Source organism: Neoarius graeffei, chromosome 14 (genome assembly GCF_027579695.1).
Source record: "Neoarius graeffei isolate fNeoGra1 chromosome 14, fNeoGra1.pri, whole genome shotgun sequence".
NCBI lineage: Eukaryota > Metazoa > Chordata > Actinopteri > Siluriformes > Ariidae > Neoarius > Neoarius graeffei.
In genome coordinates this window covers 41613718-41641165 of record NC_083582.1, presented here as the reverse complement: position 1 = coordinate 41641165, position 27448 = coordinate 41613718, and the positions used below count along the sequence as shown (strand labels likewise).

The window sequence follows — 27448 nt, the reverse complement described above, 5'->3', positions numbered from 1 at the left end:
CTTCCCTAAAAGATGAGTCTACCTCCTTCGGTCTTGCTGGTGAAGCCAGCCACCTGCTTTATAGCTGCAGCTGTGAGCGCCAGGCCTCGACTCTTCCTCAGACCATGCTGAAGCACAGCCTCAAACTGCGCACACAGGCATATGACTCTGAAAACACACACAGCAGTCAGGAACAGATGAGTCACGTGAAAACAACAGAAGCCTTGGTCAAAAACGCAGCAGGGAAAAGCGCGCAATAATGGCCTGTCAGGCAAAATAATTGAGAATGCGATCATGCCAAAATTACAGAGGAGTTACAAATCAGGCAATTGTTTAAGATAAAGCAAACGATACAGGGGAAAACAGGAAAAGATGGAGGAAGCCAAAATGCATTATTTCTGATGCAAACAGAATGTGAATGTAATGAGAAAGTGATAGCATATCCATTAAATTTCATAAAAACCTGCTGTCAGAGTCTGAGGCAATCTCCTTCCTTCCACCAAAGCGAATTTGGCACTATAAAAAAAGAGAGAGAGAACATTAAATCATATATAATATACACCGATCAGCCATAACCTTATGACCACAGACAGTAAAGTGAATAAGATTGATTCCCTCATTACAATGACACCTGTCAAGGGGTGGGATATATTAGGCAGCAAGAGAACAGTCAGTTCTCGAAGTTCATGTGTTGGAAGCAAGAAAAAACGGGCAAGCGTAAGGATCTGAGCGGCTTTGACAAGGACCAGATTGTGATGGCTAGATGACTGGGTCTGAACATCTCCAAAATGGCACATATTGTGAGGTGTTCCCGGTATGCAGTGGTTAGTACCGACCAAAAAACGGTCCAAGGAAGGACAACCGGTGAACCAGCGACAGGATCATGGGTGTCGAAGGCTCACTGATTCGCATAGGGCATAAAGGCTGGCCCATATGGTCCAATCCCACAGAAGAGCTCCTGTAGCACAAACTGCTGATAAAGTTAATGCTGGCTGAAGCAGAAAGGTGCCCCGCGTGAATCAATGAGCCTTTGACTGCCAGGACCCTGTCCTTGGACCATATATATCAGTTTAAACTTGTATGGCTTGATGTCCTCTTCTGCTGCAAACAGGAAATTTCCCCATTGTGGGAAAATAAAGGTCTTCTCATCTTATCTTCCTTGGACCACTTTTGGTCGGTACTAACCAGTGCATACCAAGAACACCCCCACAAGATGTGCCATTCTGGAGATGCTCGGACCCAGTCATCTAACCATCACAACTTGCCCCTCGTCAGTCACTCGGATCCTTATGCTTGCCCATTTTTCCTGTTTCCAATCCATCAACTTTGAGCACCGACTGTTCTCTCACTGCCTAATATATCCCACCCCTTGACAGGCATCATTGTAACGAGATAATCAAAATGTTATTCACTTCACCCGTCAGTGATCATAATGTTATGGCTGATCAGTGTATATCAATATGCACAACTTTTAATGAGTATTTAAATAAGGTTTCAAAGTGTAGTGTCATTGTCACACAAGTTACACACACACACAAAAAAAAGCTACGAAAGACAAGTCAATAGAAAGTGACGGTTTAGACACACGTGTGCGCGCACACAACTCTGCAACAAAAATTAAGTGCTCACATCCTCTACCTTCCCTACATTCCACACTTAGTGCATACATTCTTCGTTATGTACAAATGCATCTGGTTATTGCACGAATTTCTTAGTTATGGCACAGATTATTAGTTATTGCATAAACAAAACAGCACTTCAAAACAGACTTCTTAAAACTAGCCTTGGTGGATTGAAGTAGCATAAAAGAATACACTCACTGGCCACTTTATGAGGTACACCCATCCACCTGCTGTTTTATGCAGTTCTCTAAATCAGACAATCCCTTGATGTATAAAATCATGCAGATACAAAATCAAGAGTTTCAGTTAATGTTCCCTTCAAACAACAGAACGGGGGAAAAAATCGTGATCTCAAAGTGTGACTTTCACTGTGGCATGGGTGTTGGTTTGAGCCAGATGGACTGGTTTGAGTTTTTCCAGAAACTGCTGATCTCCTGGGGTTTTCTCACACACAGTCTCTAGAGTTTACACAGAATGGTGCGCACAAAAAAAAAAAAAAAAAAAAACCACTGAACGAGCGACAGTTCTGTAGGTGGAAACACCTTGTTGATGAGGTCAGAGAAAAATGGCCAGATTAGTTCGAGCTGCCAGGAAAGATACAGCAACTCTTTACAACCATGGTGAGCAGAAAAGCATCTCAGCATGCAACAGCAGAACAGCACACTGGGTTCCACTCCTGCAGCCAAGAACAGGAATCTTAGAATCAAGAACAAGTTCCTATTAAAGTGGCCAGTGAGTGTAAATCACGTTGACTCAAATATTTACAGGTTAAGTGTACTCAAAGTAATCTATTTTTACACTTAAATGGTTTCCTGAACTAATTTCAGTAACCTTAACTCGTCATGGTTTCCAGAATAGTTACAGCACCAAGTTGTTAATATCCAATCATCTGATCATTCAAGTTCACCAACATTCCAGCAAAGGGGTTCTAGCACTTTCTAGAGCCCATTAGGTCGAAAAGTAAATTCCACAGACCTCCTCAAGACAGATTTTGTTCAAGAAAACTTCAAATATTAGACTCAAAATATAATTAACAGTTATTCCACAAAATCGAGTTGTACATGAGGTGATAGCCAATGAAGCACGGAGCACTGAGTTGGCTGTAAGCCATGTACGAAGAGACTGAGTGGAATAACTTTTATTCTATCCACATACACTGGATTTTGAGAAAAAGGAGCATTTTTATTTTTTGCAAATCCGATAAATAAAAAAAACTTTATACAAAACAGCTGACGAAATCATTTCCGCTTGGAATATAAAACATAAACCGGCGAAATTAGTAGCAATTTGTGAAAAAAATGCAATAATTATTATTGGGGGTGGGGGGGTGAGACACGTCCTTACCATTTTTCATTCCATATTTTGTTGCGCTTTTTTTTGGGGGGGGGGGGGGGGGGGGGGGTCCTTTCTTCTTCAAGTGTTTTCCGGCGGTTGGCAAACCAAATTAAAAAAGGTGCATAACTGCCATCAGCTGGGCTGGAGTGTGGAAGAGGAGATATCGGGGGGGGGGGGTCTATATTCTTTTTGCTATTTGTTTCTTAAATACTTGATAATTTTTTTTTTTGGGGGGGGGGTTGTTTTCGAGTAGAGTTTTTATTTCGTCCTCAGTTTGTTCAGCAACACGCTCCGCCATTTTGTTTTTTCTCTACTCGTGGCATACGAGCTGATTGGCTACTCTACTACTAAGCTATCAGAGCACACAATTGCTTATATCCAATGAATGCGGATAGTAAAATTTTCAACATACAAATCCCATTATAGCCATTTATTGGCGCCATAGAGATTTTTATTCATGAGCTTTTCACAAAAAGAATACCCATTATTAACATTACATTCATTAGTTGACATTATTTACAGGGCTTCTTTCTTACAGTGATGTTTACACGTCACAGCATGTATTCTGTCTGATGGTGACAATTACAACCCCGATTCCAAAAAAGTTGGGACAAAAGTACAAATTGTAAATAAAAACGGAATGCAATGATGTGGAAGTTTCAAAATTCCATATTTTATTCAGAATAGAACATAGATGACATATCAAATGTTTAAAAGTTGGGACAAGGCCATGTTTACCACTGTGAGACATCCCCTTTTCTCTTTACAACAGTCTGTAAACGTCTGGGGACTGAGGAGACAAGTTGCTCAAGTTTAGGGATAGGAATGTTAACCCATTCTTGTCTAATGTAGGATTCTAGTTGCTCAACTGTCTTAGGTCTTTTTCATCGTATCTTCTGTTTTATGATGCACCAAATGTTTTCTATGGGTGAAAGATCTGGACTGCAGGCTGGCCAGTTCAGTACCCGGACCCTTCTTCTACGCAGCCATGATGCTGTAATTGATGCAGTATGTGGTTTGGCATTGTCATGTTGGAAAATGCAAGGTCTTCCCTGAAAGAGATGTCGTCTGGATGGGAGCATACATTGCTCTAGAACCTGGATATACCTTTCAGCATTGATGGTGTCTTTCCAGATGTGTAAGCTGCCCATGCCACACGCGCTAATGCAACCCCATACCATCAGAGATGCAGGCTTCTGAACTGAGCGCTGATGATAACTCCGGTCGTCCTTCTCCTCTTTAGTCCCGAATGACAGGGCGTCCTGATTTCCATAAAGAACTTCAAATTTTGATTCGTCTGACCACAGAACAGTTTTCCACTTTGCCACAGTCCATTTTAAATGAGCCTTGCCCAGAGAAGACGTCTGCGCTTCTGAATCATGTTAGATACGGCTTCTTCTTTGAACTATAGAGTTTTAGCTGGCAACGGCGGATGGCACGGTGAATTGTGTTCACAGATAATGTTCTCTGGAAATATTCCTGAGCCCATTTTGTGACTTCCAATACAGAAGCATGCCTGTATGTGATGCAGTGCCGTCTAAGGGCCCAAAGATCACGGGCACCCGGTATGGTTTTCCAGCCTTGACCCTTACGCACAGAGATTCTTCCAGATTCTCTGAATCTTTTGATGATATTATGCACTGTAGATGTTCAAACTCTTTGCAATTTTACACTGTCGAACTCCTTTCTGATATTGCTCCACTATTTGTCGGCGCAGAATTAGGGGGATTGGTGATCCTCTTCCCATCTTTACTTCTGAGAGCTGCTGCCACTCCAAGATGCTCTTTTTATACCCAGTCATGTTAATGACCTATTGCCAATTGACCTAATGAGTTGCAATTTGGTCCTCCAGCTGTTCCTTTTTTGTACCTTTAACTTTTCCAGCCTCTTATTGCCCCTGTCCCAACTTTGAGATGTGTTGCTGTCATGAAATTTCAAATGAGCCAATATTTGGCATGAAATTTCAAAATGTCTCACTTTCGACATTCGATATGTTGTCTATGTTCTATTGTGAATACAGTATCAGTTTTTGAGATGTGTAAATTATTGCATTCCGTTTTTATTTACAATTTGTACTTTATCCCAGTAGAATCTGCTGCCATACCTCATGGTATTAGCCAATAATTCATAAGGATCATTTTATTTGTTGAAATAAATTATAATCCATAATATTGTAAATCGCTATGAATACTATTATGGGATGTCAGAATAGCCCTTCACATGCACCTGATTGGCTGATCAGCAATGCTTTAACTGAAAGTATGGCGCTTACTAGTTTTGAAATATACTAGACCTTTATGAGTAAACTTTATACTTTGGAAAAGCCTAGACACATGTACACACACTAAATGAAGGGGTTCCCCCCCGACACACACCTCGTGTCAGCTTGTTTATCCATCCGTCGTAAGGAAATGCATGTTAACTTGGTCTGATTTCAACTCCGATGATAACGTGCTAACATCATTGCTGGCTGTGGTGAGAACATACTTGAACGCATGCAGCTGGCTGAGACAAGTTACGGTTTTGCTATGGACGAATCATTTGTTTCACACTTTTGACGATACCTTGAATCATGAACCCTGTGTCCGAAATCACTCTCTATATAGGGCACTATATAGCGAGGACGCCATTTTGTAGTACTGTCAAACTTTAGTGAGGATTATTTACACCCTATATAGTGCACTCAAAAGTATCCCACGATGCATCACGAAAAGTAGTATACAACAATGGTCACTAACCAAGCAATATCATGCACTGCGGTCGCGCTGAAAGAAATCAAGTCTCGAATTTTATTGAATAAAAGGCAGCTGCGAAGAAGAAAGTAGTCAGCCTCGATTTAGAAGAACTGAAAGGTGCAGGTACTTTGCATTTATTAAATGTGGGAAATGCGCTCAATATAATATGGATTTATCACACAAAAAAAAATAATAATAATACATGCATGTATTTATTATTTTGAAAACCAACCAGCCAACTGATCTGGCACATTTTAATTGTGCGACAGTAATGATGTAAATACCAGCGCGACGGATGAGTGTCCGAAAGCGTGGGTTTTTTTGGGGGGGTTTGTTTTTTCCATTTTACCAATGAGCTCACTATGTAGTAATTCCCTAGATAAGGAGTAGTGAACGAGTGAGCGATTTCAGACACAGGGTAAGTGTTGTTTAAGACAGGGTTTTGCAAATAGGGACCTTTCCAGAGGAAAAGAATTTCCAAGGACCCCTTTAAGATCACAGCACAGATTTAATATTAAGAATTTCAAAACTCATCCAGATTTATTTCACAGCACTTAAAAAAAAAAAAAGATGAAATTTAACTTTATTTATCCTTGCCTTTAAGTTAATTAATTTTAGATTAAGCCCATAACTAAATAATACCCCCAGACAGATACAACACACCCCAGGGGTTCTCCATTTTGTCAGCTGTGGGTTTGAGATATTGTACCTGTTTAACTGCATCCAGCAATCTTTCCAGAAGGTTTTGTCTTTTCAGGTCATGCTGCTGTGTGCCTAAAAGTTGCAAAAATTCAAAACATTACTCTCACATCCACTTTTCTCACAAAGGCATATCAAATGCGCAAAGCGTGCACATCACTAGTACATTTTTAATTGTTTGTTATTGAGGATTAGAGAAGTTGTCAGCTTTTTATAAGCAGAAGTATCTGCTTAATCGAGGTTTCTGACTTCCACCTCTTCACGCTCATCACTTCCTACTAAGCTGTACAACTGTGTGCGTCTAGAAAATCACCGACACACTTTATCACAGACGTTAGCAAGACACTCGTAAGATCACCCATGTGCAATACTGAAACGCACAGAAATGTATGTTTAATTCAGACAGGATGCATGCAGTATGTTCATCTGCATCACGATTGTTTAAAGTTAATCCGTATATAATGCCCGATTTGTTCTGTTACTTATATGTGAAACTGTAGCACTACGCCATAAAATCCAATTTCAAAACCTGACTGCGCACCTTCTTTCGGTGTACCGTCTTTGCAATCGAGGCGTTTTCTGATTCAGAAGCCTGTGTCAGAAAGGACAGAGTTCAAGTTCAGCAACGATAAAGGGGATGTAGCGCTTCATGGTTTAAACGACACAAAACGACCCCTTTTTAAAGCGTCATACCCTTCGGATTAAACGTGCGTGAGCTGACTCAGAAGCTAGTCCTCTATCTGGCTTGTACGGTTTTTTTTTTTTTGTATTGGCATCCTGCGTGATCAGTTAAAGAGTTGCTTTTTCCTTCTGGGGAAATGAGCCTTAGAGTACTTCCAGACTACTGACATTAAGGACAGACCCTGAAGTTTTAAAGAAACTAAAAATAATACAAAAAAAAGGCAACGTCAGCTACATTTTGTGTGGTGTGTAGTTTTGTGTAATAACTACATAAATCAGCATTATCTCAGCTGATCAGAATGATATACGTTTATGTAAATGGGTGCAATCAGTCGAGCAGAAATCACACACAAGCGCAAAGCTCATTTTCAGTGGGATTCAACAGACTCGGTTTCATTTTCTGCTCAATGTGAAAGAACATCATGACACTGACAATCACTTTTTTTTTAAAATCATCATGGGACTTGGGTTGTAGTCAGGGGAACCATGATGCAGTCACCCATCATCGAGCTCTAGAGGCAGGCCCCATCATAAATCTGGAAATGACCCGATGTCAGAAAACTCCTTTGGTTGAATACACGCTCAAATAAATAAATAAATAAATAAAGACTGAATAAAAACTGTCCCGCAAAATAAAAATATCAGTTGCATTCAGCAAGAGTAGCAGTCGACAAGCTGCTCGCTGGGATGCATTTAACCTAGCATGAAACTGAATGGTCAGAACTGTGCCTTTGTTCCAGGAGGAACAGAGAAATGCCCAGAGCCGTGTGTATATATATTCGTCTGTGTGCACGCACGTGAGTGAGTGATGACACAGAGTCTAGCCTTCAAAACTGCATGAATTCAGTCCCATTGAAACTTGCGGGAATTTTTGAAACAGACTCAAGACACTTGTGAAATCTTTACCTGACTGGATTGGTACTGCTATTAACGCGAGGGGAGAAAAACTAACTTTGGGAGGGGGAAATGAAACGTGACTCATTTTTCTTTTGACAGGTTATGTTCAGAGGGCCGGAACTGGCAAATAACCAAATTGGGAGGAAATGGGGTGAAATAAAGATGAAACACACACCCATAGCATACAAGTCAAAACTAATGACTGTCTTGTTTCTATATAAGTATGGTTTAAATGTTTAATCATAAAACCTATTCAAAAATATTTCACAGTTCATGAAACAACCACGGGGGAGGCAGACTCGGAGCCCCTACCGTCCCCGAGCACATCAGACAGTGTCAGTAACACGGGTCGATTTAAAATAAATAATTTAAAAGAAAAGCCTAAATGAAAGTGCTGTCATCCGGCAAGCGACTGAAGGCCTCTATGTATCGGGCAGCGTGGCGTGTCGAGTCCCCATGGCGAACACTGTGGCGTCGTTGGTCAACTGACACATGCCTCAGTTTCCTGAGACATGATGGTTGTTGATAACTTCAAGTGTACCATGTACTGGTCATGCTTACAAGATTAATCGTGCTTCATGTATTACTTATAGACAAAAGACACACATTCAGTCCCAAAAAAAACTACTGTAAAAGCACTTGTGGACAATTTTATTCCATGAATTACCCGTGGAGGCAGAACCACAGGGAGCAGCCACTGCCAGCCAGAAGTGGCGTACAGTCAATGATTCCAGGTTATCAAGCCTAAGTAAACAAGCAGTGTTCTGTGGGTTGAGATTCCCAGTTAAGTAATTTCAGAACACATTGAATAAACATAGATCTAATACTTGTAATAGGTCTTTATGGCACATACAGTGGTGCTTGAAAGTTTGTCAACCCTTTAGAATTTATATTTCTACATAAAGATGACCTAAAACGCCATCAGATTTCCAAATCAATGATGGCAAGCAGTCCTGGCCCAGATGCAGCAAAACAGGCCCAAACCATGATACTACCACCACCATGTTTCACAGATGGGATAAGGTTCTTATGCTGGAATGCAGTCTTTTCCTTTCTCCAAACATAACGCTGCTCATTTAAATCAAAAAGTTCTATTTTGGTCTCATCCGTCTACACAACATTTTTCCAATAGCCTTCTGGCTTGTCCACGTGATCTTTAGCAAACTGCAGACGAGCAGCAATGTTCTTTTTGGAGAGCAGTGGCTTTCTCTTTGCAACCCTGCCATGCACACCACTGTTGTTCAGTGTTCTCCTGATGGTGGACTCATGAACATTAGCCAATGTGAGAGAGGCCTTCAGTTGCTTAGAAGTTACCCTGGGGTCCTTTGTGACCTTGCCGACCATTACACCCCTTGCTCTTGGAGTGATCTTTGTTGGTCGACCACTCCTGGGGAGGGTAACAATGGTCTTGAATTTCCTCCATTTGTACACAATCTGTCTGACTGTGGATTGGTGGAGTCCAAACTCTTTAGAGATGGTTTTGTAACCTTTTCCAGCCTGATGAGCATCAACAACGCTTTTTCTGAGGTCCTCAGAAATCTCCTTTGTTCGTGCCATGATACACTTCCACAAACGTGTTGTGAAGATCAGACTTTGATAGATCCCCGTTCTTTAAATAAAACAGGGTGCCTACTCACACCTAATTGTCATCCCATTAATTGAAAACACCTAACTCTAATTTCACCTTCAAATTAACTGCTAATCCTAGAGGTTCACATACTTTTGCCACTCACAGATATGTAATATTGGATCATTTTCCTCAATAAATAAATGACCAAGTATAATAGTGTCTCATTTGTTTAACTGCATTCTCTTTATCTACTTTTACGACTTGTGAAAACCTGATGTTTTAAGTCATATTTATGCAGAAATATAGAAAATTCAAAAGCGTTCACAAACTTTCAAGCACCACTGTATCTATTTCACGACATTATGTGCAAGTAGATTTGGTTGTACTTTGGGGTCAAGAGCTTCGCCGGCAAAGCTCGGCAGGTTTAGAATGAGGTGGTCATGTATTTTGATATCTTCGGGAGTTTTTTTTTTTAAATCATACAAGCATGATAAACATATTGACAGAAACTTTATACTTTCCTATGTGCCCACTGCCAAATAATATAACTTTTAAATTACCTAAATTAGATGAAACATAAAACTTATCACCTTATTCGGTCACACCGGAGTGCACACTTCCACATTCATAAAAGACTATTCACGTGCCTTGTGTCCGAAATTGCTCCCGACTCACTATATAGGGCGCTATATAATGAGGACACCATTTTGTACTGCTGTCCGAAATGATCATGAGGATTATTACACCATATATAGTGCACTCACAGGGAGTGGTGAACGAGTGAGCGATTTCAGACACAGGGATGGTAACGGCATGATAAATCACTTTCACTCTTTCGGTTTTGATCGGTTTCTCTTTCATAGTGAGAACGCCCACCGTAAACAGAATAAAATCTGTCTAACATGCCATTCGGGATTAGGGATATATTTGGAGGTAAAACTTGTTGCGAAATGGCTCGAGGATTTTATGCGCTTCGGATGATTCATCCCCTCCTTGAACTGCCACCTTATTGTGGTGGAGGGGTTTGTGTGCTTGAATGATCCTAGGAGCTATGTTGTCGGGGGCATTATGCCCCTGTCAGGGTTTCCCAAGGCAGACAGGTCCTAGGTGACAGGCCAGACTAAGAGCAGTTCACCAAAACCCCTATGGAGAGAAATCCGAGGACCGTGACGTCGCCCGGGATGACGCAGCCGGGGCCCCACCCTGGAGCCAGGCCCGGGGTTGGGGCTCGTATGCGAGCGCTTGGTGGCCGGGCCTTTGCCCATGGGGCCCGGCCGGGCTCAGCCCGAAGAGGTGACGTGGGCCCGACCTCCTGTGGGTTCACCACCCACAGAGGTAGCAGTAGGGGACTGGTGCAATGTGGATTGGGTGGCAGTCGAAGGCAGGGGCCTCGACGACCTGATCCCCGGACACAGCGGCTGGCTGTTGGGACATGGAATGTCACTTCGCTGGGGGGGAAAGAGCCTGAGCTTGTGCGGGAGGTTGAGAGGTACCGGCTAGAGATAGTCGGGCTCACCTCCACGCACAGCTTGGGCTCTGGAACCCAGCTCCTCGAGAGGGGCTGGACTCTCCACTTCTCTGGAGTTGCCGGTGGTGAGCGGCGGCGGGCTGGTGTGGGCTTGCTTATAGCTCCCCAGCTCAGCCGCCATGTGTTGGAGTTTACCCCAGTGAACGAGAGGGTCGCCTCGCTGCGCCTTCGGATTGGGGAGAGGGCTCTTGCTGTTGTTTGTGCCTATGGCCCAAATAGCAGTATAGAGTATCCGGCCTTCTTGGAGTCCCTGGGAGAGGTACTGAGGAGTGCTCAGACTGGGGACTCCATTGTGTTACTGGGGGACTTCAATGCTCACGTGGGAGATGACAGTGACACCTGGAGGGGCGTGGTTGGGAGGAACGGCCTCCCCGATCTGAACCCGAGTGGTGTTTTGTTATTGGACTTCTGTGCTAGTCACGGTTTGTCCATAACGAACACCATGTTCGAGCATAGGGGTGTCCATAAGTGCACGTGGCACCAGGACACCTTAGGTCGGAGGTCAATGATAGACTTTGTAGTCGTTTCATCTGATCTCCGGCCCTATGTCTTGGACACTCGGGTGAAGAGAGGGGCTGAGCTGTCAACTGATCACCACCTGGTGGTGAGTTGGATCCGCTGGCGGAGGAGGAAGCTGGACAGACCTGGCAGGCCCAAACGTATGGTGAGGGTCTGCTGGGAACGTCTGGCCGAGCACTCTGTCGGGGAGGTCTTTAACTCCCACCTCCGGGAGAGCTTTTCCCAGCTTCCGAGGGAGGCGGGGGACATTGAGTCTGAGTGGACCATGTTCTCTACCTCCATTGTGGATGCAGCTGTTCGGAGCTGTGGCCGCAAGGTCTCCGGTGCCTGTCGTGGCGGCAATCCCCGAACCCGGTGGTGGACACCAGAAGTAAGGGATGCCATCAAGCTGAAGAAGGAGTCCTATCGGGCCATGTTAACCTCCAGGACTCCCGAGGCAGCTGACGGGTATCGGCAGGCCAGGCGTGCTGCAGCTCGGGCAGTTGCGGAAGCAAAAACTCGGAACTGGGAGGAGTTCGGGGAGGCCATGGAGAAGGACTATCGGTCGGCCTCGAAGAAATTCTGGCAAACCGTCCGGCGCCTCAGGAGGGGGAAGCAGTACTCTGCCAACACTGTTTACAGTGCGGGTGGGGAGCTGTTGACCTCGACTGGGGACATTGTCGGGCGGTGGAAGGAATACTTTGAGGATCTCCTCAATCCCACCGTCATGTCTTCCACTGAGGAGACTGAGGCTGATGACTCAGAGGTGGACTCGTCCATTACCCAAGCCGAAGTCACTGAGGTGGTTTGCAAGCTCCTCGGTGGCAAGGCACCGGGGGTGGATGAGATCCGCCCTGAGTATCTCAAGTCTCTGGATGTTGTGGGGCTGTCTTGGTTGACACGCCTCTGCAACATCGCGTGGCGGTCAGGGACAGTGCCTCTGGAGTGGCAGACTGGGGTGGTGGTCCCTCTTTTTAAGAAAGGGGACCGGAGAGTGTGCCCCAATTATAGGGGAATCACACTTCTCAGCCTCCCAGGGAAGGTTTACTCCAGGGTACTGGAGAGGAGAATTCGACCAATAGTCGAACCTCGGATCCAGGAGGAACAATGCGGTTTTCGTCCTGGTCGCGGAACACTGGACCAGCTCTATACCCTTCATAGGGTGCTCGAGGGTTCATGGGAGTTTGCCCAACCAGTCCACATGTGCTTTGTGGATCTGGAGAAGGCATTCGACCGTGTCCCCCGTAGTATTCTGTGGGGGGTGCTTCGGGAGTATGGGGTTCGGGGCTCTTTGCTAAGGGCTGTCCGGTCCCTGTACGAACGGAGCAGGAGTCTGGTTCGCATTGCCGGCAGTAAGTCAGACCTGTTCCCAGTGCATGTTGGACTCCGGCAGGGCTGCCCTTTGTCACCGGTTCTGTTCATAATTTTTATGGACAGAATTTCTAGGCGCAGCCAGGGGCCAGAAGGAATCCTGTTTGGGAACCACAGGATTTCATCTCTGCTTTTTGCGGATGATGTTGTCCTGTTGGCTTCTTCAAACCAGGACCTTCAGCATGCACTGGGGCGGTTTGCAGTCGAGTGTGAAGCAGCTGGGATGAGAATCAGCACCTCCAAGTCCGAGGCCATGGTTCTCGACCGGAAAAGGGTGGCTTGCCCTCTCCAGGTTGGTGGAGAAGTTCTGCCTCAAGTGGAGGAGTTTAAGTATCTCGGGATCTTGTTCACGAGTGAGGGAAGGATGGAGCGTGAGATCGACAGGCGGATCGGTGCAGCCTCCGCAGTGATGCGGTCGCTTTACCGGTCCGTTGTGGTGAAGAAGGAGCTGAGCCAAAAGGCGAAGCTCTCAATTTACCGGTCGATCTACGTTCCGACTCTCACCTATGGTCATGAGCTTTGGGTAATGACCGAAAGGACAAGATCGCGGATACAAGCGGCCGAAATGAGTTTCCTTCGCAGGGTGGCTGGGCGCTCCCTTAGAGATAGGGTGAGAAGCACAGTCACTCGGGAGGAGCTCGGAGTAGAGCCGCTGCTGCTCCACATCGAGAGGAATCAGCTGAGGTGGCTCGGGCATCTTTTTCGGATGCCTCCTGGACGCCTCCCTGGGGAGGTGTTCCAGGCATGTCCCCCCGGGAGGAGGCCCCGGGGAAGACCCAGGACACGCTGGAGGGACTATGTCTCTCGGCTGGCCTGGGAACGCCTCGGTGTTCTTCCCGAGGAGCTGGCCGAGGTGTCTGGGGAAAGGGAAGTTTGGGCTTCCCTGCTTAGACTGCTGCCTCCGCGACCCGGTCCCGGATAAAGCGGAAGAAGACGAGACGAGACGAGACGAGACGGATGATTCATTTTATGAATCAGAACAGTGATTCGGGTGCTGGAACAACCCGTGAAGGAGGCAACATGTCGCTGACCATGCCTGACTGTCAGAGCAATGACTTAAAACTCATGTGTACTTGACAAGACCTTAATGACGACCGTTACATGACGGAACCATTGGTATCGTACATGATCTTTTGAAATAGCTAGTAATTAAAAAAAATAATAATAATTTTCACTACAGGTACACTTTAATAAGGAGCCAGAAACTGAAGTGACGTACATAAGGCGACTCATTTTAGATTTTTCGGATCATGGATCCGCTGACGGCAGTTAAATACTACCGCTAGGAAAAAAAGTCTGTGCGTATTTTTATTTTAACCGCTGAAACGTACAAAAAGAAATGTAAAAAAAAAATATATAGTCACATATTTTTCTTGTAACAGCACTGTATCCCTGGTACTAGGTCATATTTCTTTAAGTAAAAAGTATTAGAATTGCAAATACAAACGACAACGTGTGTTGTATATATCCACTTCAGCCGAGTCCGAAAACGAAACTATTTACAACGTTGAGTATTCATTTGAATGTTTTTATGGTATTTACGACCGCTTTACGACAGTGTCAACCTCGTGCTGACCATGGCTGACGCTGACAGCATGGATTCCGAGCTATCGCCTCAACTGTACGTAAGCATAAAGTGTGGTAAAGAAAAGTCTTTTCACTGTCTCACAAACCAAAACGTAGGCGATTTCATCTCTCAAGTGTTGAAAGTAAACAATGAAAAGATCAAAACGATCTTTGGTTCTCAGAAAGAAGGTGGTGATGCAACGAGCGCGATGCCGAATATGCCTGCCATAACGTTAGTTCGCGATTTTGGCTGCAAATATCTGACTGTGGAATTAGAAGAGGATGGTGCCGCAGAGAGTCCTATCGCATCAAGTAGCACGAACGGATCAGCCTTCGATGTGCTCATGAGAGCTCAACGGTCATATGACCAGATATACCTTCAGAGAAGTAAGTACTGGAATGCTAGTCCGTGTTCTAAACTTATACACAAGAAAACACACACACACACACACACACACAATGTTGTCCTTGCTAGTACTTTAATAGGATTTGTGCCTTACGAATTGTCATTTGGAATACTAGGCTAGCACTAAGATTTCAAATTCATTAACCACATCAGTAAATCAAAAGAAGAAATACATTTTGGCTAATTTATATTATATTTTTCATGATATTAAATATCACATGTAGGAAAGCAGATTGGACAATATGGTTAGGTTGGTTTAATTTTTCCTGTATTGGTGATGGGAACTTTTTTTTTTGGTGGTGGTAGCCTATAGAATTATGTGAACACATTTTAATCAAATACATCTGAGATATATATTATATATATAGTGTGGGTGTGTCTTGAATTTAAGTTATCATCTTAATCCGACATTGAAATTTTGCCATGCAAAAAAAAAAAAAATTGTACAAGGACATTATTTCGACCAACATCAAAAATATGTTGAAAAAAATCCGTGAACCTAAAGATTAAAAAATGGGTGGCCTAAATGTAAAAAGGAACAATGCAAAAATGACTAATAAAGAAGTCATAATCTTTGAATGTGTGTGGGTGATGAATATTATCTGGTAAAGTTAGATAAAACCTCCCCAACCTATCAACGCTAATCTCCCTTTAAAAAATAAAATAAAATTTATATGCGCGCCCCAGAAAAACTGGGCTGAGCTTCCGGGTCCTTTAGCTGCTGATGTAAAATACAGTGTCTGTGTTCGGTTTGTAATCAACAGGAAATTCAGATTCCTTCACTGCTGTTTTGTTCCCAGATTTTTCTTGACTCTGTTCAATTGTAAATCAAGTTTTGTGTTGAAGTAAAGACTAAACGGAGTCCTAAAGCCTCTTCTGAATAATTCCATGCTAAAATAACCTTCAGTCAGTTCAAATTAAAGAGGTTTATTTTAGTTTGATGGTGCACAGGGCACCCAGAACCAAGTCTCTCTTATTAGATGCTGGAATGGAGCCCAATTTATTTACTTTTTTGTGAAAAAGTTCAAGATCTTTCCATCAGTTATTTAAGAAAGTGAAAATGTTATATATTATAGACTCATTACACAAACTAAAATGTTTCAAGCATTTTTCTATTTTAATCAGTATGGCATACAGTACAAAAAAAAAAAAAAACATCTCAAAATATTAGAATTTTTCATTATGAGTTTGAGTAAAACAGTATGAACACCATGTATCTCTCGGTCTAGTTCAGTACACACAACCACAATCATGGGGGAAGACTGCTGACTTGACTGTTGTCCAAATGATGATCACTCACTACGTTTACATGCACATAGAGAGAATCGAATTTCTGCCGTTGCTCGACTGAAATCTAAGTTCAAAATGCCATGTATACACCTTAATTCGGCTGAAATTGAACCGAACTTGATTTCTCGGAATCGAGCTACACGACCTAGTTTATGCGATTTCTGCCGAGCTACTTTGTGCATGTATACCCTATCGAGCTAGTAGTCGAGCTACTTCCGGAAGTGACGAGTGACGAGACCACAAGCGGGAAACACAACAGCCTCGGTCGGCATGACAACAGTAGTAGCGAGCAGCAGAAGAGGTCAGGAGGAACAAACGAAGAAGAGAAAATGGCGATGTAGAGCTCTCTGAAGTGTGGGTGGAGCACAGAGGACGGCAGGACAAAGCTTCTGGTACTAATAGGCTTTTTATTGTCAGACTTTTCAGTTTAACAGCCTACTTTTATTCTTGAGAGAAAAACACACACACACGCACTGTGTTCTAGTCCCGGGATGAGCTCTCCTCTGCCTCCTTAAATAGGGCACGGTTACTGGGAAGACACACAAACACAGGTTAATTACCGTCAGGTGTACCATCGTTCTGCCACTCACCTTCCCTGGCTCCGCCCTCCTGTCACAGACCGGCGCTTGACCACGCCCCCACTGCCACAGGCAAGCAGAAACGTGCACTTCTGGAGCAATGAGGAGACAGAGTTCATGCTCATTCAGCTTAAGGAGTTGAATATATTAAAATTCATGGACGGGAGAAAAACGCGCAATGGAGAACACGGAATTGATAACTTTGTTTACACTCTTGAATAGCTCTTCTTCATGACGACAACCGGAAGTGTACCAACACGATGGGGCGTGTAGCGCCACCTGTGGCTCGGGTGCACAATGCACCTCACACAATAGCCCGATTTCATTGTGTGCATGTAGGATTGGATTTCTCTGGCACCCTGCTGGGACCTTCAGCTCGATTACCAACAGCAGCTCGATTTGGATGTGCATGTAAACGTAGTCACTGATGCCCTCCACAAGGAAGGTAAGCCACAAAAGGTCACTGCTGAAAAGGGTGGCTGGAAAAGGTGCACAAGTAACAGGGATGGCCGCAGTCTTGAAAGGATAGTCAAGAAAAGTTGATTCAAGAACTTGGGAGAGCTTCACAAGGAGTGGACTGAGGCTGGTGTCAGTGTATCAAGACCCATCACGAACAGACATCTTCAAGAAAGGGGATACAACTTTTGCATTCCTAATATCAAGCTACATTCACTACGTTTACATGCACAGAGAGAATCGAATTTCTGCCGTCGCTCGACTGAAATCGAAGTTCAAAATACCATGTATACACCTTAATTCGGCTGAAATTGAATCGAACTTGATTTCTCGGAATCGAGCTACACGACCTAGTTTATGCGATTTCTGCCGAGCTACTTTGTGCATGCATCATCGAGCTAGTTGTCGAGCTACTTCCGGAAGTGACGAGTGACGAGACCACAAGCGGGAAACACAACAGCCTCGGTCGGCATGACAACGAATCATGACAACGGCATGAATCTTTTCTTTTTGTGGCATTGTTTGCACTGTTAAAATTTAGCTCACTTACTGTATCACCAAATACATCTGTACAGCTGTTGCATAGCTGTGAATTGTGTACATAAGTCATTGTATTTGTGTGTGTGTGTGTGTGTGTGTGTGTGTATATATATATATATATATATATATATATCCAACATCTGAAGAATGTCAATAAAAACAAAACAATTGAACTTTGTGTTTATTAAGACAAGTTAAATTGTAAGCAAAAAATATATATTTTTTTGTAAGCAAAAAATGGACTTTAGAAAAATATTATTGTGCAAAATAAGTTGTCTTACAAAACAGTGGTCTGCGCCGGACAGTTTGTAGCCATACAGTCTGTTAGAGCAAGCCTAACAGCTTGAACACGGAACTGCTAGTGTTGCCAGATTGGGAGTTTAAAGTGCATTTTAGCGGATTTGAACATGTTTTGGACTGGAAAACGTCAGCAGTATCTGGCAACACTATAGCTCTTCTTCATGACGACAACCGGAAGTGTACCAACACGATGGGGCGTGTAGCACCACGTGTGGCTCGGGTGCACAATGCACCTCACACAACAGCCCGATTTCACTTGTGCATGTAGGATTGGATTTCTCTGGCACCCCTGCTGGGACCCTTTGCTCGATTACCAACAGCAGCTCGATTTGGACGTGCATGTAAACGTAGTCACTGTCATAAGTGTCTTATCTGGGCTAAGGAGAGAAAGAAATGGACTGTTGCTCAGTGGTCCAAAGTCCTCTTTTCAGATGAAAGTACATTTTGCATTTAATTTGGAAATCACGGTTCTAGAGTCTGGAGGAAGAGTGGAGAGGCACAGAATCCAAGGTGTTTATATATATATTTAAAAAAATGGAGAGATCTGAGCTGGATCTGTACAAATATTTGAATTGTGCCAGTTTGGTTGGTATAAATCTGTATTAAGTTCACTGTATTTTTCAAGGAGAAAAAAAAAAGTGGAGAATATTTTTCAGAACTCAGGCGGAAACGCTGATTCTTATGGACTAATTGAGAGTTTAGCATTGCATTTAACAAAACAGCATGGGATATTACCTTTAAAAAAAAAAGGTATATATATATATATATATATATATATATATATATATATATTGGACTGCTAACTGGCACCACGTAGCACGCTGCTAACTGGCACCACGTAGCACGCTGCTAACTGGCACCACGTAGCACGCTGCTAACTGGCACCACGTAGCACGCTGCTAACTGGCACCACGTAGCACGCTGCTAACTGGCACCACGTAGCACGCTGCTAACTGGCACCAAGTAGCACGCTGCTAACTGGCACCAAGTAGCACGCTGCTAACTGGCACCAAGTAGCACGCTGCTAACTGGCACCAAGTAGCACGCTGCTAACTGGCACCAAGTAGCACGCTGCTAACTGGCACCAAGTAGCACGCTGCTAACTGGCACCAAGTAGCACGCTGCTAATTGGCACCAAGTAGCACGCTGCTAATTGGCACTAAGTAGCACGCTGCTAACTGGCACCAAGTAGCACGCTGCTAATTGGCACTAAGTAGCACGCTGCTAATTGGCACTAAGTAGCACGCTGCTAATTGGCACCAAGTAGCACGCTGCTAACTGGCACCAAGTAGCACGCTGCTAATTGGCACCAAGTAGCACGCTGCTAACTGGCACCAAGTAGCACGCTGCTAACTGGCACCAAGTAGCACGCTGCTAACTGGAACCAAGTAGCACGCTGCTAACTGGCACCAAGTAGCACGCTGCTAATTGGCACTAAGTAGCACGCTGCTAATTGGCACTAAGTAGCACGCTGCTAATTGGCACCAAGTAGCACGCTGCTAACTGGCACCAAGTAGCACGCTGCTAATTGGCACCAAGTAGCACGCTGCTAACTGGCACCAAGTAGCACGCTGCTAACTGGCACCAAGTAGCACGCTGCTAACTGGCACCAAGTAGCACGCTGCTAACTGGCACCAAGTAGCACGCTGCTAACTGGCACCAAGTAGCACGCTGCTAACTGGAACCAAGTAGCACGCTGCTAACTGGCACCAAGTAGCACGCTGCTAACTGGCACCAAGTAGCACGCTGCTAACTGGAACCAAGTAGCACGCTGCTAACTGGCACCAAGTAGCACGCTGCTAATTGGCACTAAGTAGCACGCTGCTAACTGGCACCAAGTAGCACGCTGCTAATTGGCACTAAGTAGCACGCTGCTAATTGGCACTAAGTAGCACGCTGCTAATTGGCACAGGAATGACACCAAAGTAAATAGCAAGCTCGCGAGCGCTTTCTAAAAACTCAGGGCAATAAAATGTGTGTACTCGATAGTTTCTCGGTTTATTTTTGTTAAATTAACCGCCGTTTTTGAATACGAGGGTAAAATTCTTCAAGGGCCACCATTTTCCAGAAATGTCACCCGTGGTGATGGAGAGTTGGAGCTGGTGCAGAGAGGAGCGGATGTGGTGTTTGCACTAAAACACTTCACCTCTGATTTGCAACTCACCGTTCATTCTGTCAGCGTCCCACCGCAGGCTGATCTGCTTCCCGGGTCACACGGCATGAACACAGGTTTCCTTCCTCAAGGGCGACAGTCAGTCAGTCAGTCAGTCACTCCCGCCGCTGTCCACAGGCTCGCTTACTCAAACCCCCATTTACATTTTCAACCCGAGCTCAATTTGTTGTCACTGCCATCCATGAAGCCCGCAGGACAACAAGCTGGCGGAGTGATTCGCCAAAACAGGCCTGCTCACACACCGCGTTCACCTTTTCACAAATATCTCACATCAGCCACTTTTACTGAAACACCGTGCAGAAAAACACTCTTCGCTCGGTGGGCTGAAACAGTCCCCGGCGTCCACTTCCCGGCGAAGTGCTAATGCTAAGCTAAACACTAACACTGCACAGCTTTCGCTTTTATTAGTCACGTGACTCAGAATGCTGGTCATATGACCGACCGCGTTGTTGTTGTTGTTTTTTGTAATCCAACATGGCGTGGTTAAATTCCTAATGGCTGCTTGCTCCCTACAGAAATGCACTACAAACGGTGTGAAAGAACGCTTTCTGCACACTACTTAGTGGACTCCATGACCAACAGGAAGGCATTTAAAGTATCCCGCAGGCAATTCAAATTTCCCCAACAAAGATATTTTGTGTGTCCAGGCAGTTGCAGCAAACTTTAAACCTTGTTTTAAAAATTAAAGTTGCACTTTAAACCATAATCTAAATTCAATCCCTGAAACTTTTAAAGTTTTAATCCTGCATCTGATGTGATTAAAAATGTAAAACTTTATATTAGGAGGAAAAAAATCATATCCAAAAAAAAAAAGCATATACTCAGGTTGGTGAATTAATGAATTCATCAAAGCAGGTTTTTGTGTTTGTTTTCACTCAAAAAAATGGAAACAAGCTTTTCACACAAAGCAAATATGCATTATCATTCTTTGTAGTTGTGCACATAGACAAAGGTTTTATTGAGCAAATAATATTGTCATTACAAGCCCAGTATGGCTTTATCCAGATTAGATACAAAATACATGTTCTGTTCTGTAATATACAGCACTGTGCATGTGTCTTAGGCACCTTTTTTTTAGTCCAAACCTGTTTATAGATTTTTTTTTTCTATCCATATTCACTGGATATGAGCAATCGCACGCTATGATTGGCTACTACTAGGCTATCAGCTCATATACAGTGAGTAGAGAAAAACAAAATGGTAGAGTGAACCAATAGAGGACGAAATAAAAACGACTCAAAAACAAAACGTTGGCTATCAGCTCAAGTACGACTCAGTTTCGCGGAATAATTGTTAATTATTTTATGACTTACCAATTATCAAGTCGGTACAAAAACATTTTAGATTTCCAAACATTAGATTTCCAGCACAAAATGAAATGTTACAGAAAACGTTCGTACATCAGTAAAGAAAGCAGCGCATCATGTAAGGCTGGTGTCGTAGCTAAAAGTGTTCAGAAAACTGTGGCTCGTTCTGCAAGATACTCAGTAAAACTCATCAGCTAATTTCATTCGAACGCAAACTGTCCCTGAGACTACTATTTCTGAATAAATTAAATGTTTCTACATTTAAAAAAATGCTAGAAAGAGAACTAAACAGTAATAAATAAAGCAAAGTCAGTACAATATAAAAATAGTAGTCTCAGGAATGAGCCCCAGTTCTTCTGGAGACTTTGTCACACTTGTTTCTTATTTTTGCAGCAAAACCCAACAGCCTTCATGATGTATTTTCGTCAAAAGTGTTCTCGTGTATAATACGCTGCTTTCTTTACTGATATTCAAACATTTTTCTGTTTTCAAATCATTCACTTTGGTGCTAGGAAAGTAATGTTTGGAAATCTAAAATGTTTTTGAACTGACTCGATAATCTAAAAATCATAAAGTAAACGTCTATCACAAAGTTTGTACTCCAAAAAAATAATAATAATAATAAAGTGCCTAAGACTTTTGCACAGTACTCTCTATACATAATACTGTTGTGAATCTGATTTGGAAGCAATTAAACTAACAATATTCTCTGTAAATGGTCAAAGGATCCATTGTCGATCTGGGTTTAAATAAAAAAGATTATCGTGATCATCAAGATGTTCCATAATGCACAAGCAGCCTACATTCCTTTTACACAGGATGTGCTTAAATCCCAGGTAGAAGCCTATACTCAATCTGTAGCAGACTTCAGCAGTGCCCATTTGTGCTGCTGGAGATTTACTCTACTGCTTGGTTCAGGTAAACCCCAAACCCATTACACCTGATCCAGATATTCAGCCTCTTGAAAAACATATGTAAACATTTTGCTTTTTTTTTTGTGTTTGTTTGTGCAATTTACAGTGATGATGTGTTGCGGAGACTGTAACTAAAATGTAGTTCAGGTACTTCTTATACGATTTCAGTTGTCCAGACACCTAATGTTACATCCTCTGTATACTGAGTTCTGCAGTTATATGTCTGCACTGTCTTTGTGGTGACTAACATGGTGGTGCCCTCCTCTGTCGAGGGGAGTGGAAGGTTGGTGTTGCAGTCAGTTTTGCATGTGCCATATTCCATGTCAGGTGATCCATCATCTGACTTTTCAGTTGACACAGAACCTCCATCACTGTCTGATGATTCTTGCTGTTGAGCTGTTGGTAACATATAATCCATTTTATGTTGTTATTATCTGAGCGGTTTGGCAATCAGCCAATCATGTGGCAGCAGTGCAATGCATAAACTCGAGGACAAGACCTTCCTTTCAGGTTCTGTTCACTTCAAACATCAGAATGGGGGGGAAACTGTTAAAAATTGGAAAAAGACCAGGCGATGATTTTCCTGTCCAGGTTCGGTGAGGTTGTGCCCAGTGCAGCCTCAGATACCTGTTCTTGGCTGACAGGAGTGAAACTCCATGAGTGTTCTGCTCTGGTATCCCATCTGTCTCAAGGTTTGACATGTTGTGCTTTGTGGAATGCTTTTCTGCTCAGCACGGTTGTAAAGAGTGGTTATTCGAGTTACCATAGACTTCCTGTCAACTCAAACCAGTCATTCTTGCCCATTCCCCTCTGGCCACTCGTTAGATGGTTTAGTAATTTTTTTTTTTTTTTTACACAGGACTGTGTAACTTCTCGAGAATGCATTGTGTGAAAATCTCAAATCAGCAGTCTCTGAAATACTCACACCAGCCCATCTGGCATCAACAACCATGAGATCACGTTTTTCCGCATTCCCCATTGTGTTGTTTGATCAGAACATTCATAACTAAAGGTCTTGACCTTCTGTATCTGCATGATGATTGCACTGCTGCGACATGCACACACACACACACACACACACACACACAAACACTATTTTTACTAAATGAAAGCAACAAATGCATTTTGTTAATGATGAGCTGAAAAAAAGTAAACAAAAATGACAAAACGTCCTTTCAAAGACATACAGCAAATTCCAAATATATTTTAATAGTGTTCTGTGCCTCAGGTGTAAAATTATTTCATATGATGTAATTTGATATATGATAGTAGTCCTGTATAAAGCACTCTACCTTTGGCTTTGATGACTGGTCTGCAGGCCTTCCTGCGCACAACCTGAATTAAAGTCAGTGTAATGAAAGCGCCAAGGAACACGAGTAACACAATGAGGATTATACGAATATTTCGATTCCCTCCAGCTTCGTTAGCAGAGGCTGTGAAAGACATGAAGTAGTGAAGATCATGAGATGGGCATTTCTTCATTTCAGTCCTGTCATATGAATTTCTAAGCGTCTAGACTGAAAGTCTGATGAGTTGGAATTAATCGAGATTTCTGGCCTTTTTTATCTCCTTACAGGCAGAAAATTCTTTGTCTGTTTTCACATGAGTCATATATTCATCTACTTGACTGACACATCATCATCATCATCAAATGTTTGCAAAAGTATTGGTTAATACCATACTTACATGCTGGAGATTTACAATATGTCACACAGATAGAGGGGGGAGACTTGCATCTAATGGAGCACGGCTGGCAATCCTCGATTAGTCCATCGTAATAATAATTATTGGCACACTTTGCCACCGCTATAGGAGTCATGTAAAGTAAAAGCCATAAATGGAAAAACATCTTTCGCCAATGCGAAATGCGAATGCACTTTATTACACAGCAGGCAGCATTTATGTTGGTCATATGTAAATATTTTTTGAGGAAAGGGGAAGGCCCTTTAGATTTGAATAATCAGCAAAGTCCTATTTTCATCCTCAGAGGTGTGCTTGTAGTCTCATGATTACTTATAAAATCGTCACTCCATTACTTAATCACAGTCTCATGAGAATTCAACATGGGTCATAGATTGTTCCTTTACGTTACTTGACTACAGTTTTATTGTGAAGATTTGTTGTTTTAGCAGAAAAATATATGTCTTTGACCCATAACAAAATGCTGTGTATTGCAGAGCATGTCCCAAAAGCATCACGGTCAGTCAGAAATATTCACACTCATTGTTTTATGGCCATTTTTAACAAGTTGAATGCAATTCTTATGTTATATTACAGTACAGTAGAGTCTGCATCACTTTTTTTTTACATCATCACATTACCATATTATCTACAAGAAACAAAATTTTAAAATATTTAATTTAGAAAAAAAGACAACAGAAAATTTTGTTGGAAGAAATTCTGTCATGACCCTCTCAGCCTTCACATTTGATTTGAATAAGGCCATGTATGAATCAGAGTTATGAGAGTACAGATATGACAAGAAGGTGGAGCAAGCAGTCAGATGTGATAGTAAAAAGTGGGGTTACTAGTACAACTGAGACAATCCAGAAGCCAGATAAGAAAAAAAAAGGAAATGCGCACTTTTGAAAGAATATCATTTTGCGTTTTTCACTAATGATGTTTTAAACATGTATTATTTGTACAGTGCTGAGCGTAAATGAGTGCACCCCCTTTGAAAAGTAACATTTTAAACAATATCTCAATGAACACAAACAATTTCCAAAATGTTGACAAGACAAAGTTTAATATAACATCTGTTTAACTTATAATGTGAAAGTAAGGTTAATAATATAACTGAGATTACACATTTTTCAGTTTTACTCAAATTAGGGTGGTGCAAAAATGAGTACACCCCACAACAAAAACTACTACATCTAGTACTTTGTATGGCCTCCATGATTTTTAATGACAGCACCAAGTCTTCTAGGCATGGAATGAACAAGTTGGCGACATTTTGCAACATCAATCTTTTTCCATTCTTCAACAATGATCTCTTTTAGTGACTGGATGCTGGATGGAGAGTGATGCTCAACTTGTCTCTTCAGAATTCCCCAAAGAAAATTATTTCTTTACACCACAAAGGTGAAGGCTACAAGAAGATCAGCAAAGCTTTACTTATCAGTCAGAATACTGTAGCAAAAGTGGCACAAAAATTTAAGAAAGATGGAACTGCAACCATCTCACAGAGACGTCCAGGTCGTCCACAGAAATTAACACCTCGACAGGAGCATCTTCTGATGAGAAGGGTTGAAGAAAATCGGCATGCCAGTTCACTGCAGTTATCTAAAGAAGTAGAAAGCCAAACTGAGGTGACTATTTCCCGTGATACAATACGGCGTACACTGCAGAGGAATGGCATGCATGGATGCCGTCCACGAAAGAAGCCTCTCCTAAAGCCCAGGCACAAAAAAGCCCGCCTAGAGTTTGCCAGGGCCCATGCTGACAAAGATGAAGACTACTGGGACTCTATACTCTTGAGTGATGAGACCAAGATAAATGTTTTTGGAACTGATGGCTTCAAAACTGTATGGCGTCGCAAAGGTGAGGAATACAAAGGAAAATGCATGGTGCCTACAGTGAAACATGGTGGTGGCAGTGTCCTTATGTGGGGCTGCATGAGTGCTGCTGGTGTCGGGAAGCTGCATTTCATTGACGGCATCATGAATTCACAGATGTATTGCTCTATACTGAAAGAGAAGATGCTACCATCACTCCGTGCCCTTGGTCGTCGTGCACTTTTCCAACATGACTAAACGCACATCTAAGGCCACTGTTGGATTTCTGAAGAAGAACAGGGTGAAAGTGATTCAGTGGCCAAGTATGTCTCCTGATCTGAACCCAATCGAACACCTATGGGGAATTCTGAAGAGACAAGTTGAGCATCACTCTCCATCCAGCATCCAGTCACTAAAAGAGGTCATTGTTGAAGAATGGAAAAAGATTGACGTTGCAAAATGTGACCAACTTGTTCATTCCATGCCTAGAAGACTTGGTGCTGTCATTAAAAATCATGGAGGCCATACAAAGTACTAGATGTAGTAGTTTTTGTTGTGGGGTGTACTCATTTTTGCACCACCCTAATTTGAGTAAAACTGAAAAATGTGTAATCTCAGTTATATTATTAACCTTACTTTCCCGTTATAAGTTAAACAGATGTTATATTAAACTTTGTCTTGTCAACATTTTGGAAATTGTTTGTGTTCATTGAGATATTGTTTAAAATGTTACTTTTCAAAAGGGGGTGTACTCATTTACGCTCAGCACTGTAAATTTTTCTCATTTGTGTTAATGAGGAAAAAAAATCTGAGATGTCTCACTAATGTATGTTACAAAATGTTGAAGAATTCTTCAACTTTTATTGTGCTATGCAATTCATCATATAGCAAATATATTCCAGACAATATGAAGTTAAATAGAACATTTATACACTATCAACAGAGTAACAACACTGATTCCATTAGAAATAGATCTCCAACGTATCATTCCAATCATTTGCTTGCTTGCTTGCCAGAGCACAGCTGTCCAGAGGTTGCGTTCTTCACACTGCTGTGGAAAGAGATGGGTATTACAACTGATCAGTTCTATTCAGTGTAGTGCAAAGTCTGCGAAGAATGTTGTAAACATTTTGTTTGATTCCATCAACCAACCAATTGGAGCAGCAGTGCAGGTAATAATTAACAGACTGCCAAAGTGGCATGATGACTGAAATAAATGGGATCAATAACATGACTACGAATTTGTCCAAAAAAAAAAAAAAGGTGTTTGTATGTTGTATAATATCTAGTTTGTTTACCTGTAGATTATACAGATAACGGTTCCCTGTTCAGGTTATTGGATGGTCCCAGTGGCTGAGTGTTTGTATAGGAGATCATGCAGATATCTGTGCTGTTGGTGCCATTATGGTGCGAATTCCCCCTCGTGGCACTGCGTCTCCCACTTTTCCTGAACGAGTGAAGTCCATCGGAGAGCCGATCAGAGACTTTGCGCACCACTCCAGAAAG

The 27448-nt window shown here is 42.7% G+C and overlaps 2 protein-coding genes across 2 annotated transcripts in view; both read right to left on the bottom strand.

Moving 5' to 3' along the window:
* The window catches only part of snx29 (sorting nexin 29), a 239266-nt gene extending 218638 nt beyond the window's left edge, over positions 1-20628 (bottom strand). Inside the window, 4 exon segments of the mRNA XM_060939684.1 lie at positions 23-147; positions 443-495; positions 6381-6445; positions 20216-20628. Of these exon segments, the coding sequence (XP_060795667.1) occupies positions 23-147; positions 443-495; positions 6381-6445; positions 20216-20222 (250 nt within the window). The 5' untranslated portion in view covers positions 20223-20628.
* A 540-nt stretch (positions 20629-21168) lies between these two features.
* LOC132897704 (tumor necrosis factor receptor superfamily member 17) lies at positions 21169-24467 on the bottom strand. The gene is made up of 3 exons (XM_060938933.1): positions 24132-24467; positions 23738-23878; positions 21169-22841 (listed from the first exon to the last, which is right to left on the bottom strand). The coding sequence occupies exons 1-3, from the start codon at positions 24355-24357 to the stop codon at positions 22600-22602; spliced, it is 609 nt and encodes a 202-aa protein (XP_060794916.1). The 5' UTR covers positions 24358-24467; the 3' UTR covers positions 21169-22599.
* Between the last annotated feature and the right edge of the window lie 2981 nt (positions 24468-27448).

What these genes read in the sequence shown, in the direction of transcription:
- LOC132897704 (XM_060938933.1), bottom strand. Translation starts at nt 24,357, where the DNA reads ATGACCAACATAAATGCTGCCTGCTGTGTAATAAAGTGCATTCGCATT. An exon ending in ATATTGTAAATCTCCAGCAT is followed by an intron (nt 23,879 to 24,131) that starts GTAAGTATGGTA and finishes TGTCTTTCACAG; the next exon opens with CCTCTGCTAACGAAGCTGGA. An exon ending in ACCAGTCATCAAAGCCAAAG is followed by an intron (nt 22,842 to 23,737) that starts GTAGAGTGCTTT and finishes TGTTACCAACAG; the next exon opens with CTCAACAGCAAGAATCATCA.